Below are 13604 nucleotides of genomic sequence, written 5' to 3' on the forward strand. Positions count from 1 at the left end.
GACAAATTGCAATCTGTGAGGGTGTTAAGGCCCTAGTTTTTTTATTTGTATTACTATTAAATGACATTGGTAATTCTGTTTCTGAAAGGGGAATCTGCAAATTGGACCCCCCCTTGCATAAAGATTTATGCAAAAAGCATAGTGCATCCATGTTCCGTTGCTGCACCAGTCTCTTGATATCTGCAGCCTCTACTTTCCTGTGGGACTGTGCAGGTTACATGTGCATTCCTAATAAGTGATGTGACTCAAAGTAATTGCATTCTGAGTTAGCATTTTAATGTCTGTAACTCTGAACCAAAATGTGATAATTGTTGCCTTATCAGTCTGATAGCAGGGTAATCTCTAAGAATATAGCATTAAGGCTCGATCCGATGGGCCAAATCGGGTCTTATCTGTCCGGGGCCTGAGCTAAAGCCTGAGCGAAGCAAGGCTTTTAAAAAGGATACCCAGGATGATAAGACCTGATCTGGCCTGCCGGAGAGGGTCTTAAGGATATTAACACCCAAGGTTTTCAATTCAGAAACCTGGGGTCTTAAACGTATTTTCATTCATTGAACAGAACACGTGTGGCGTCCCATTCAATATATGAAAATACTGTGGCAAGATGGCCACCATGGATCTGGAAGGTTGGGCTCCTCTTTCATTTCATGCGGCGGCGGCAGAGGGAACGCCTTCGCTGATGGAAAGTGGTAAATGGGGCTAGGCTGGAGGGAACCTTAAAAAAAAAAGATAAGTGTGGGTGGGGAGAGGATGGCGCTGCGGGGCAGGGGAAGCAGCCTCCAGGTTCCATGGAACGTAGGCTGAGGTTGGCGGTTTCAGCACGTGATCTGCAGAACCTGATTGGCTGCTCTGCCTGACCCGGGTACTAATAAGCCATCCTTGATAATGCTATGGTATCAGATAAGAGCACACAATTATTAAAGCCACACAAATTTGATAACATACAAGTGTCAGCTCTGTGAGCCCAGACCAATTATGTGAGATCAATGTGCATTCATGGCAGCATGAGATGAGACAATAGGCAGGATGTTGCCTTTCTTTGATTTTTCGGGAGGAAGGGTAACATCTGCCCTCAGGCACAGGAGCTCTCACCAGGAGATTGCCTACGAACCCTGTTTCAAAGGTGCACAAGCATAGCAAATGCCAGCATCACACCAGGGTACTGTATTACAGAGGGCCTTTGAAGTTGGAAAAAATAGGAAAGGGATAGAGTTAAAATAGCCAGAGATGGAAAAGTGGACCTCAGGAGGCGTTCCACCATCTTGCTTTTCTGTTGGCGACCTTTCCCTTTCTCTCCTTCCATTTCCTGCAAGACAAAGTATTCTGGATCTGATGTAATAAGGCAAAGGTAACTTGTAACAGCAATAGGGGTTAGGCACCTTAAAGCAAGCTTGCTTTTGTCCAATCTCCAACAACAATTTGCCTTTATATCAAAGTGGACTCCCACTCCTTCCTTGATTCATCCGTGGGCTTTCAAGAAGACAAGAAGAATTTACTGGACCTCTACTTGGAGTGCAGTCCATTCCCAGGTCCTCCAACAGTGAGGAGAAGATAGAAGACATCCAGGGCAGAGGAGAGCTCTGTCTCCTAACCATCCCCAGCAAACATTGGGTTTGTCTGCTGTTTGGACCAAGGACTGCCCCTCTGCCAGTTGCACTGCAACTAGTCTCTTCTCTGGAGAGGAAGGATCCCCTGCAGGTGAAAGCCAAGCTCACTGGAATGAAAGTACAGAACAAAAGGACTTTGATTGTCCTGGAGCCCATGGATTTGGATTCCTAACAACCAGAAATCCCTAGAACAACTGGAATCTTATTTGCACATTCATTTTCAAACATAATTCAATCTGCCTTTGATGCCATTCGAGCAGAACGCATAGTGCTTATTTGGCACTCTATGACTGCGAAATGCTTGCCTGCCTCATCAAACCAGCCGACCTTGCTTTGCATCAGTATTGCTCTACACCACCTTGACCCCCGCTGCAGAAGCCTTCAACTCACTGCTTCTTTGAGCATCACATGTAACCAAAAGGACCTCTCCTCGACCTAATTCGAACACTGATTCAGACCACTTGAAGCCATAGTGTCATGTGCCGATTTGACCCAAGCGGTAACATTGTGTCAAACTGATTCGACCATCAATCTGAACCTTTTATAGCCTTTGAACTGCATCGTATCAAACGCTGATTCGAACTACACAGAGCCCCATGTTGACGATGACTCGATGCTGACTCGCCACTGGATCAACAGCCCTCAACGCATCTCAAACCCAGTTGGACCACAAAGAAAGAACCAAGAAGCCCAGTCAGATGCTGTCAAACCACATAAGTCCAAGAACAAGGTACTGCGAAGAGGCCCTGTCCCCGGTCCACTTTTGGAACCAAAGTCACTTATTAGACCCCTTTTCAATCCTTTTTCTTGAAAAACATATCCTTTGCACAGTGACATTGCTGCAATTGCTGGCCTGATCACCCTACTCATGTACCGAAAGCACTACTCTGTACCAGTGCTGTATTTTTTATGTTCGCTTACAGAGTTGGGTTTTGCATGTGTTTTATAGATAGATATCTGCATTTTCTAGTGTTCATAATTGTATAGAGCCTTGATTGCTTGTTCTTTTATTTGGGACTATTATACTTACACTCTTTTGTTTGCTACTGTTATGAACTCAGACCCTTCCTGAAAGTACAACCTGGCCCACGTTTCCACAGAAGGTGAAGGAGGTGTGCCTCTCGAGCTGGTTCCGTTTCACCTTTATGATTGGGATCGCTGCTGCGGGGCTGTGTAGGCGGCTTAGCCTCTACTCATCACTCTACTCCTATAGAGCAGTAGTCATTTCGTCACACTTATGAAGAACATTTTTCATATCCATATTAACACCTAATTCACGAAGTAATTAAAGTAAAGCCACAGTTTGGAATAATTGCACTGGTTTGTGGTTACGCAAGATATAAATTCGTGCCGCAATCTGAAATACTTTTATAGTATGTGCTGTGAATATAAAATGTGCTTAGCAAATGTTGTGCGTTACATAAGGCATGCATTGTGTTACAAAGCCATGAGTGCACGTGGTACGGTTTCTATACAAACCAATATTTTTTTTTGTTAATGATCAAGGTTTGGCTTGCGCTGCCAGCTGTCAAAACAGACAACCACCCTCTCCTATTGTATTGTCAAAAGAAATAAGCAATGATGGATTCCATCGGCCTGACACTATGACATCCAGCCAATGAACAGTAGAGAGGTGAGGGAGGGGGGCGGGACTCTCGGTCTAATGGCTACAGGTAGTGTCATTTCAAGCATCAGTTGCTTATGGCAACACTTATGTCATCTGCAGTTTTTAAATTACTGTTGTTTACGCTGAAGACTGGCTTAGACTGGAATTTATCTTGAGAAGACATTTTTTTTACAAGGAATACGTATATGAAAATTCCAGGAATATGAGCACAATGCAAATGCGGAGGCACGCTCTCGAAAGGGATCCGTGCTGGCGCATCTTGGAGTCAGCATTCCTCTGGGATGATTTCAGTGTATGTCTATGGTCGCCTGGCTCGCATGCCTGTGGCTCCTGCGTGAGTACACAGGCTGCGCAAGCTCAGGTGAGGAGGATGAATGCAATAGAAAATCCATAACCTGTGTATTTGAGTCAGTCTGAGCACTCGATCAGGGATCCACTGCCCACGCTCCCAGATCGATGGCAGCTCTTCTCACACGCTGTGGAAATGTGAATTCTTGGTGACTAACGTAAGAGAAAATCCATAGCTTGTTTATTCGCCCAGCAGCTGGAGCTCAACAGCTTTGATTCTGAATGTACCCAATCGAGGCCAGAGTATAGTGTAAGCACACCTCATAAGCGTACACATAGTCTCCTCGCAACCAACACATACTCCCCATGCAAGCAACACACCAGAGGTTTACAGATACTAACCACGCAATCAGGTGAAGCTTCTTTGATGAGCATCCCACTCAACAAAGGGGGGACCAATGCTTATTGGGCGGTAAGCATAGCTGGGGAGACTAAAACTGCGGAGCCAAATGAAGGCAGCTGGTTGTTCACACTGAACCCGGTGTGTGTATTGGAGGCCTGCGGACACAGTGTGCATGTTGGAAGTTTGTGTGGACAGTGTGCATGCTGAGGCCTGTGAACACAGTGTGCATGACGGGTGCCTGTCAACAAAGTGTGTATGTTGTGGGTGTGAGAACGCAGTGTGCATGTTTGGGGCCTGAAAACACATTGTGCATGTTAGAGGTCTGTGAGCACAGTCTGTGTGTTGGAGGCCTGCAAACACAGAGTGCCGAGTCGGGGCCAGCAAGCAGAGTGTGCATGTTGTTGGCCTGTTAATGGAGTTATTTCAAGACACGCTCATTGATTAGAACTGGACATTCTCAATGACATGTTCTCCATAGAGCTGTTCAAACCTTCGAAAGTGCCTTATATTGTGTTTACGCATCAGGAGATCCCATATCAAAGTTCTGTGGAAAGGAAAGGCATCGGATTTCCCAAAAAAGACCACTGATTACAAAAAAACATGAAATGAAGAGACAGGACTACAAAGCTTGTAGGCTTTGGCATCGTTTAGTGTATGGAGTTCTTGATCTGACTGATTGAGAAGGAAACCGAGGAGGGAAAATCCGTACCCCTGGACCACCTTTCTAAGCAGCAACCCACTCAAAGGTGGCTGGGTGAAATGCACTTGGATAGGTTCAACCCTCACTCACTCAGCAAAATCCCTAAGCTTCAATGAGGATTGCTGCAGCACAATGTGCAGTGGGCTGAAACGGCTTGGTATCAGATCCCTCTACTCCACAAGATTAAGCCAGTCCTCCCACCCCAGGACTTCTGAACAGAGGTGCAGTCCCTGGTGATCTCACATATCGACTGGGATGACATCCCACTTGCAGGGCCTCTGGCTGCACTTCTGGCTCCCCTCTAAGCTGCCCTCCACGCCGCAGCTTGCCTCATCACGGCTCTAGGAAATTTGACACCTTGCACTAATTACACTGGCTCCCCACCGCAGCTTGGTCCTGCTTCATAACGATACGCCTCAACTACAAGGCAACCGCCGCTGGTGTGCCGGCCTACCTTACGGGTAAACTAAAAACACTGGGTGGCACTCTGTCACCTCACTGTAAAACCATAATCAAACTGGAAACTTAACTGGCTCACAAGGAGAAACTAGGAAACACTCCTTCTCATGCTGCACTCTAGTGTTCTTGAGCTCTTTCCTGGTGGCAATCCAGACTGCTCCAAGTCTCCTTCAGTGTAGGAAACAAATGAAGACACGCTGGGGTAAGCTTGTGCACATCCCCTCTGTGATAATAATTACTAATGTTTAAATGTTTAATCACTTGTTAAATTCTTGCTATTAATATTTTGCTGTGTCCTTTCATTGCTAGCTAGCTTTGTCCTATAAAAATATAAAGTAATAATAAAAATGATAGCTGAGGCCTATTAGCCTTGTATAGTAAAATCACGGGCACGTGCATCACGTCACAAATGCTATGGGAATAGTGAAAGTGACATCATACACCCTTTGACCCAATTTCTACGACATCGCAAGAATTGATATCAATTAGTTTTAAATGATTAGTATTCAAGGCTGTCTGAAACACAGGGGTTGCCAGATGCAACATGGAGCTAGAAATGGCTACCCTGACTACCTTCAAAGTATGGGCGTGCCCAAGCGTGGGGCCTCTGCAACCTCTCAGCTGTAGCAGTGCTCATGAATGAATGCCCATATTATAAATTGGATATTTCCATCAGGATGACAGAACTGGCATTGTTCCATGGTGTGACCCAGGGCTCATTTCAGAACTTCTCACTGATGGTTCTCCTGACTTTGCTAACCTGGTAGTTTTGGCTCTTCACTGGGAGACCGTACATCTCCTCGAGGTCTAGGGTGAGATTATCCATTGGACACAGAATCCGGCGAAGATCGGGCGCCATTACCCAAAAAGCTGCCCTCTCCAGGATCTGCAGAAAGTGTGTGAGAGAATCAATTGGCAGTGTGGGATGAATATGTGTGTAGGTGCGCGCGTGTGTGTGTGTGTGCGTGCGCGCAAGTTTGTGCGTGTTTGAGCGTGTGTGTGTGAGATCTGCATTAAAAAAGGCAGTCATAAATGGGGGAATACTGACTTTTTGAGTACAGTTCCCAGGCAACATACGGTGCAGAATCCTAATTTATAGTTTGTATAAAAATCCTGCATATTGGATCGTGTTAGGGTTTTCCCAGGTAAATGATGATTAGTGCCACGACTTCACATAAATGTGTCCTGCTTGAGAGTCCTCCATTGCTGATGTACCAAATGTCAAGTAAACAAGTCACAGTGACCCTGCTTTCCCCTTTAGATCTCACCAACTACCCCATGTCCGAGCTTTGGGGTTGTGGCGGCCCGCAGTTTTGCAGACACAGCATTCACCTGGGCAAGTATTGGAAACATTATTATTTCTATAATAGCAAAGACATTTGTAATGCATCTAAAATTATTCAAACAAGTGTTCACTTGTACAAACGTATCACAGCATGTCAGGTAGGTGATTATACAATGGTGACATTCAATATTATATGATGTTAAAGAGAAGAAAATACCCACATACTAAAATACTGCTGCTCATAATATGAGCAAAATGTATTGTGTTTTCGAATTTATTGTATGTGATTGAAAGTAGCGGCTTCAATTTGCACAGAAATTATGCGCATAAAACACAAAAGAGGGATTCCCTACACATGGTGCCTTCACAAGAGATTGAGGGTATCTGAGTTTGAGTAGTTGGCATAGGGGACAGACATAAATATTATATATAATACAGTCCTTGGTGCACTCCATATGGTAAGAGTACATATTTACATAATAACATGTCAAACATAGGAGCTTGTTCTAGAGGTAGGAGGCTTATTGGACTTGGTTGGGGTAGAAGAGACCCTTCACTGGTCAAAGGGCAGAGTCTGAGTATGTGCCGGAACTGTTCAATATATGGGATGGCTTTAATACCCAGGGGGAGGGCATTATAGTGGATGCGGAAAGAAGAGAAAATGAGCGGAAACGGGAGCAAGTACAAGGGAGGAGGGGGAGGGAATTGATCCATAGAGTACAAGGGGGAAAGTACAAGGAGAAGCAAACAGCAGTCTGGGGTGGGGGGGGGGCATGAAAGGACTTTTAGAAAGTAAATAGGAATTTGAAGAAAGGACAATCTCATGTTGTGAGCCATCCAACATGGCCGCAGTGTGTAGCAGTGGGGGAAGACTGAGGTAAGTTGTAGAAGGTGCCTGTAGCAAAGGTCAGGACATTGTTAAGGGGAGAGAAAGATTAAAGGGGAGACCAAGAGAAAGACTTGAACACAAATCATGTGTAGTGATTAGCTTTGGGACTGACTGGTGGGTAAGGGGGCAGTTGTTCCTAATATGGAGATGGTTGACTCTCATAGCCGTGGCAGTAACCATAATGAACTGTTGGTGTCTAAGACCCTATTGGGGAGGACCCACATTTGCAAGCCTTGGGTGTACGAGTAATGGTGTCTGGGGGAAGGAGAGAGTAGATGGAATAGTGAGATAAGCATTAGAGGTAGGGAGAAATATGATTTCCATTTTGGAAAAGTTCACCATCAGGCAGTGTAAAGCCATCCACTGACAGATGGCTGAAAGTCAGGTGGCAATGCGTAGAAAGGATGTCCACGGCGCATGAGGCAAAGTAGAAGAAGATCTGGGTGATGTCATCAAAGAGTTTGTAAAGAAAACCAACAGAGGAGATGAGCTTGTTCAGGGAGGTGGTGTAAAGTGTGCAGAGGGGTGGGCCATGGACAGATCCATGAAGGACGCCGACAGAAAGTGTGTGGGGGAGGAGGTGTTTGTGTTCCAAGAGATGTTCAGGGAAATATGAAGCACACCAGTCACGATTGTTGTTCGTAAAAAGCCACGTGAGCAGACGGTTTGTAGGATGAGGATGGAATGCTGATCCACAGTGTCAAATGCTGCCTAGCAATCAAGTAGGATTGGAATGGAGGAGAAGTGAGCGTGGTGAGCAGTGGTTAGAAAGTTTTAGACAATGATGAGTGGTGTTTCGGAGAAGTGCTTGCTCCAAAATCCTGATCGGATGTGGTGGTAGAGCTAGTGATCCTTGAGGCTGCTGAAACTACACAAACTCACTCAAATTCATTGGAGGGGTGGGGCAGAGAGGAAAGGGGTGTGGAAAAGGAGGGATAGTTAGGGCCAGCAATAGATCTCCTAATTATTGCTACAACAGTGGCAATTCTATGGCAGGTATGGAAAACACCCATGAAGAGAGGGAGGTTTAAGGGGGAGGAGAAGTGAGAGGAGGTGATGGGTGCACATTTTTTAATAGTTTGTTTCCCAATGTGTTTGTTGGAGTACAGGATATTGTAGGTTCGGTGTGTTATATGGGGAAGAAGTGGAATGGAGAGGTGAGTGCAGGGGTGATAAGCAGTGTGGAGAAGGAGGGAAGTGTTGGAAGAGATACAAGGTTTACAAGGTATTGTGTATCCTTTTGCTTTAGAGAAGAAGGAGGCACAGTCATTAGCTGAGAAAGAGCAGGATAGCATTTCGTTTTTGTGGGAGGCGAGCATAACTGTGTGGGTAATAGAAAGTTTGAGAGGGTGCGACCAGAGAGACATAATATGCCATTGGTAGAGTAAGATGGTTCCGCAGAGTCAAGGGCAGTGGTGAGGAGAAGTGGAGAATCTTTATACGCAGTGACAAAAGTTGGAGTATAATATTTACACCAGCAGTGTAGGTGGGATGCATAGATGTCTTCCGTTTTTGGATGGCTGGGGTGAACTGAACCTTGGTTGCGGACAGAGGTGAGAGTGGTTGGTGGCGTGAGCAGGACAGTGATAGTTAAAGGATGGCAAGTGTGTCATTGAACTTGGTGATGTCCAGTACAATGAAGGGGTCAAGCAGAGGAGAGAGGGCTTGAAGGGAGACAACTTATTCCAAGTGGAAAAATAGAGCATTGAAGGATTACACAATGTAATCCCTCTCCACCAGGCGAATTGTAAAATGGGCTTGTTGGCTACTAAAACACCAGATGTAAGCTGAACCGCTATTCAGAGGGAGTAGTGTGGTGCAGCAGAAGGATAGCTTTAATGTGGCCAGTTCTCCCTTCCTCCATTGGTCCAGCAATTGCATTACAGCATACACACAGAACACTAGGGCTCCTCGCTAAGCCCTGACCCACCCAGGTGGGTTAATAATCAGAAAAACAAAGTGATCAGGGTGACTGAATGTAGTGTACACACTTCACACAATTTTTACTACAAATTACCTTATTTTAGATCGGAAGAGAACATTTTCAAGTGCTTTAATGCATAAAAATTGTTTTTAAAAAATGTTTTCAACAGGACACATATTAATCAAAAGAGAGTATCTGTGAGTAATACATTGGTGCTTTTCCAAGCCAGTTAGCCTGGACTTAAATACAAAATAACATGTACAATCCCTTGCAACATCCAGGGATCAAAGTGAACAAATTACATGTAGACACAGTGCATTAGATTACAATATTTGCAGTGTTGACATTTAACACTGTGGGGGAGTCGACACAACAGGATTTTGGCCAATCATTAGCTGATCTGTGTTGCTGTAGTGTGGATGGCCTTCATCAGGACAGGGAGAAAAATGGGATGTATGACTCCTGTTTCCCTCCTGTTTTAGTATTTCCACAGAGTGATGCTTTAGCATTACTTCTGGTTGGGTCCAGTAGATGGCTGATAATTGTTAGTATTTCTAGTTTAGTGTGGATCACGCTGGCGAATGACTAAATATCCTGTCCACGACTGATGGAGTTCATGGTGTGCATTGCTTGTCTGGAGTTGGTCCAATCTCTTGATTGAAATATTTGAAACCAGGTGAAATGAATCATTCAGGGGACTGCGCGGGTGAACAGCGGTGCCGCTGTGTCTCTGGTCGTAGAAGCTGAACACTGTGAAAACATTTTTAAAACTGTTTTTATGCATTAAAGCACTTGATAAACATTCAAATCCTTTCTCTTCTGATCTCAAATAAGGTCATGTGTCTTACAAGTAAAAATTGTGTGAAGTGTGTACACCACGTTCAGTCACCCTGATCACTTTGTTTTTCTGAGCATACATACAGAGACAGGGACAAAATTGAATCAAATGGGGAAGGTCCAATGCAAATGCAGCCCCACAGCCACACCTGTAGTCGAGTAAGCAGCACAAGCTGAACGCACTGCTCCACTGACCTCACCATTTTGTAATGGGTAGGGGCTAGTACCAGGTGTCAGCTATGTTTACCCTCCTTTGGTATTCGTACGCCCATCCCTAATGTCTACTTCCTTATAAGAAATTTGCTAGAGAGTAACAGTGCACTGTCGTCAATGTGCCATAGAGCCGCCTTTGTCCTTAAGCCCACAGTTTTCAGTAACATAGCCAATGGGTCAAAAGCCCATGTGTTGTCAAGGACTTTCACCAGTAACCTGCATGCATGGAACAAACAAAAGGGTCAACACAATCTTTCATCCTGGTTAGATTGATAACATAACATTGTTATCATTATAATGGTAAGTGATAAATGCAAAATAAAATCGCTCTTGGATCCTGACCCTGGAGGTGGAGAACCGTGGGAGGATCCTTGGGTACCTGCAGTGGGGAGCCCTTGGGGGAGACATGGCATCACCCTTTTCCTAGTAGTGACCAACCCAACCATTCCCCATCTTCATGGGCTGTTATAAGCCAGTTCCTCTCTATTCTCCCCATTTGACACTTGACAGTACTGGGACGAAGAAGAGGAAACTAATAACAATGAAGACAACACTGTTTTACCACTCTGGTACTGGGATGAAGAAGATGCCTGCCAGGAGCTGTAAAGGGCAGGCATGTTCCGTTAATTGTGGTTAGGCAGGGCTGATTGGACATCCACACCTGCAGCCTGTCAAGGGGCTGCAGGTATATAAAAAGAGATCAGCCCAGCACTATGAGAGAGAGCGAGGAAACCTGAGCATGAAGGAGCGACCACAGTAGCAAGAAGGCCAGTGCAAGTGTGGTGTGGGAGTTGGGACTCCGTGGAGCCAACCAAACATTAAGAATGGAGCCATATGTAGAGGCTGTCCCTTTTATATGCTTTCAAGATGCTTGTTTCCATGTGTTGGGTCATCGACACAGGGGTGCCTGAGGGGCAGAAGTGGGATGCCTGAAGTGAGGAGTAGGAGGCCATACATTCCATGCTGCTGTGAAGCCTTTACATGCGACCAGTGAGTTTCTAACCATTGAGAAACCCAGTGCGCAAGCATTTGGTTGTTCCAGGAATTCATTGTATCGGAATGGTCGCGTGTTTGAGGAAACACGTTTTTGAAGGTCTGAGATCCAATCCATTGTCAGACAGTGAAGAAATACTATGAATACTTTGTATCGGAGTGGTCGAGTGTGGGAGGAAACACATTCTTGAAAGTCTATGAATGCACAACCTTTAATTTGAAATTAATTAAAGGAATAATACCCAGCGGGTTAAATGGAAAGGGTGTTCTAAGCACAACCTGTTTAACTACCAAACTAAATGAAAACCTTAATAAAAGCAATTAATACCTAATTAATGCCAAACTGAGTGAAAACCGTACTTACTGTTACATATTAAGTTCAAAAGTGAAACAGAACTTTACATTTGAGAAAAAAACCATCAGATGCTGAATTCTAAATGAAACTTTAAAACCAATGGAAAGTAATGTATTCTACATTCAAAGTTGAATGATGTGAAAACTACATATTACTTTAAAATTTCTGTTTGAAAAACCCAACCATACAACAAAGGCACAAGAGTAACAAAGAACTTTAAAGAGACAAAGGATAGTTTTGATGCTGAAATTAAGTCTTGGGGAAGGGAACCCTGAGCCCATTGACTTGGGACCGAAATCTCAAGGTTCTTTTGTGCATGAAACTGTGTTATTTGGTACTTGTGGAAGGGAACCCCGAGTATTGGTTAAAACTGTATCATCCTGAACTCAAGAGAGGTAATTTTGAGACTTTTCTTTAGGAACTGATTTATACTTGGGGAAGGGAGCTGAAAGGAAGCGGTGAGCTGGAAGAGGCTCAGAATCTTATGTTGGACACTGTTTCTTTTGGTTGCTGACATCCCTACACATTGTATAGATTAGTTGTGAGGGCAGGTTTAGGTTTTGGACACAGACAGATTCTTCAGTTGAACTATTTGACTCAGGCTTTCCTTAGTTGTATTTAGCTAGGGAAATCCCACGTTAGCATAGGGCAAGTTAGGCCTTTCACCATCCTGACATTTAAGTTAATAAAAGTGTTTGTTTTGAATTCAGAATCTGCTGTCTGTGTCTTGCTTCATAATGCCTTCACACTACTGAAATTGAAACTATAGAGACATTCCTCCTGTTGAAGCACATTCACATCTCAATGTTCTGTACTCGCATCATATGTTCCAAGAGCAAGGTGTTGCCTTTCACTGAAAGCTTCTCACAAAGCTTTGAGCTCATTTTCCAATATGAGATCATTCTTTTAAAAATCAGTTAAGGTTTTTGTTTAAAAGGCAATGAAAATGCTTGTGTTATCTATGCGTTTCTTTATGAGTGCATCTGCTTTCTTCGAATAATGAGGAATCATTCTCAATAAGTAAACTCTCCTTTGGATCTGGTTGACACAGAATCAGAGTTTCAGAACAAAAGCTTTGAAAACTGTAATCCTCCATGACTTGTGGACCATAGTCTATAGCTTCGAAAGGCTTGCCTTTTTCAGTAATCAAGCAGTCAGATTAATCACACACAAAAATAATCTGTTTATTTGGGTAACTAAGCCTGTGATAAGCCAGCTTTTCAACCTTCCTAGAGTGATAAAGTCCCTCACTGGTCATGGCAGGAATTAGGAGACCAGGAATGTAGCAGGAGGCCTGGTCTACATCTAAGGATTTCAGGGTGAGATTTGCTTAGTACTGCTACTCGTTCATGTTGCTCTTTGGTCCAGGAGATCTAGAGAACCAAGTGCTGTGGACCCAGTGAAATGTCGGGGATCCCAGAAGACGACTTGAGTGTATGTTTCTGAACCTGAGAACATGGGATATTGTGTGTAGTAGAAAAAAATGCCACAGAGATTTATAGAGCAATAAAGACGCTCCCAAACACTTACAGCATCCATTGGAGCACCACAAGCAAGGAATACCCCTGAGTGTAGCAGGTTATAGTACAGTGGGAGCTGCTGCAATGCCATCAGAGTCCACGCAGAAGCAGGCATTAAAGGTGGGACTTCCGCCGGTCATTAATAGGGCTGCAAGGCCTCTTAAAGGCTCAGATGCCATGGCCCCATAGCAGGAGGGAAAAACTGAACAATGTAGTAAATACATTGGAGGGATTTTTAAATGCAGGACAGACACATCACCAACGGAAAGACACCATAAGTAGGTCTGAAAGCCACATGACCTATAAAGAGAAGAGAAATCAGCATATGAGGAGACAGTGTTCTCAGAGCTGACTGAGCAGAAAGATCCTGGGAGAGGGACTCTGACCTCCAGGACTGCAGCAGTAGGGCACACACCAGGATCACTTGTGTGCGTTAAGGTTGATAGACTAACCAAGCTGCTGCATTTAACAGTGCTAGAGGGTTAGGGTGAACATCTATGGGCC

At 44.4% G+C, this 13604-nt stretch overlaps 1 protein-coding gene across 6 annotated transcripts in view; it reads left to right on the plus strand.

The window, feature by feature from the left end:
* Positions 1–13604, plus strand: part of DLGAP2 (DLG associated protein 2) — a 2662056-nt gene that overhangs the window by 2609021 nt on the left and 39431 nt on the right. For 4 of the 6 annotated variants that reach the window (XM_069606086.1, XM_069606087.1, XM_069606083.1 and 1 more), the window contains one exon: positions 6346–6420. The exons of the other annotated variants lie outside the window; for them this stretch is intronic. In XM_069606086.1, the coding sequence (XP_069462187.1) occupies positions 6346–6420 (75 nt within the window). The remainder of the gene's footprint in view (positions 1–6345; positions 6421–13604) is intronic. 6 annotated transcript variants of the gene reach the window in all.

The sequence above is a fragment of the Ambystoma mexicanum genome, chromosome 4p (assembly GCF_040938575.1).
Source record: "Ambystoma mexicanum isolate Mex_15411 chromosome 4p, UKY_AmexF1_1, whole genome shotgun sequence".
NCBI classification, from domain to species: domain Eukaryota; kingdom Metazoa; phylum Chordata; class Amphibia; order Caudata; family Ambystomatidae; genus Ambystoma; species Ambystoma mexicanum.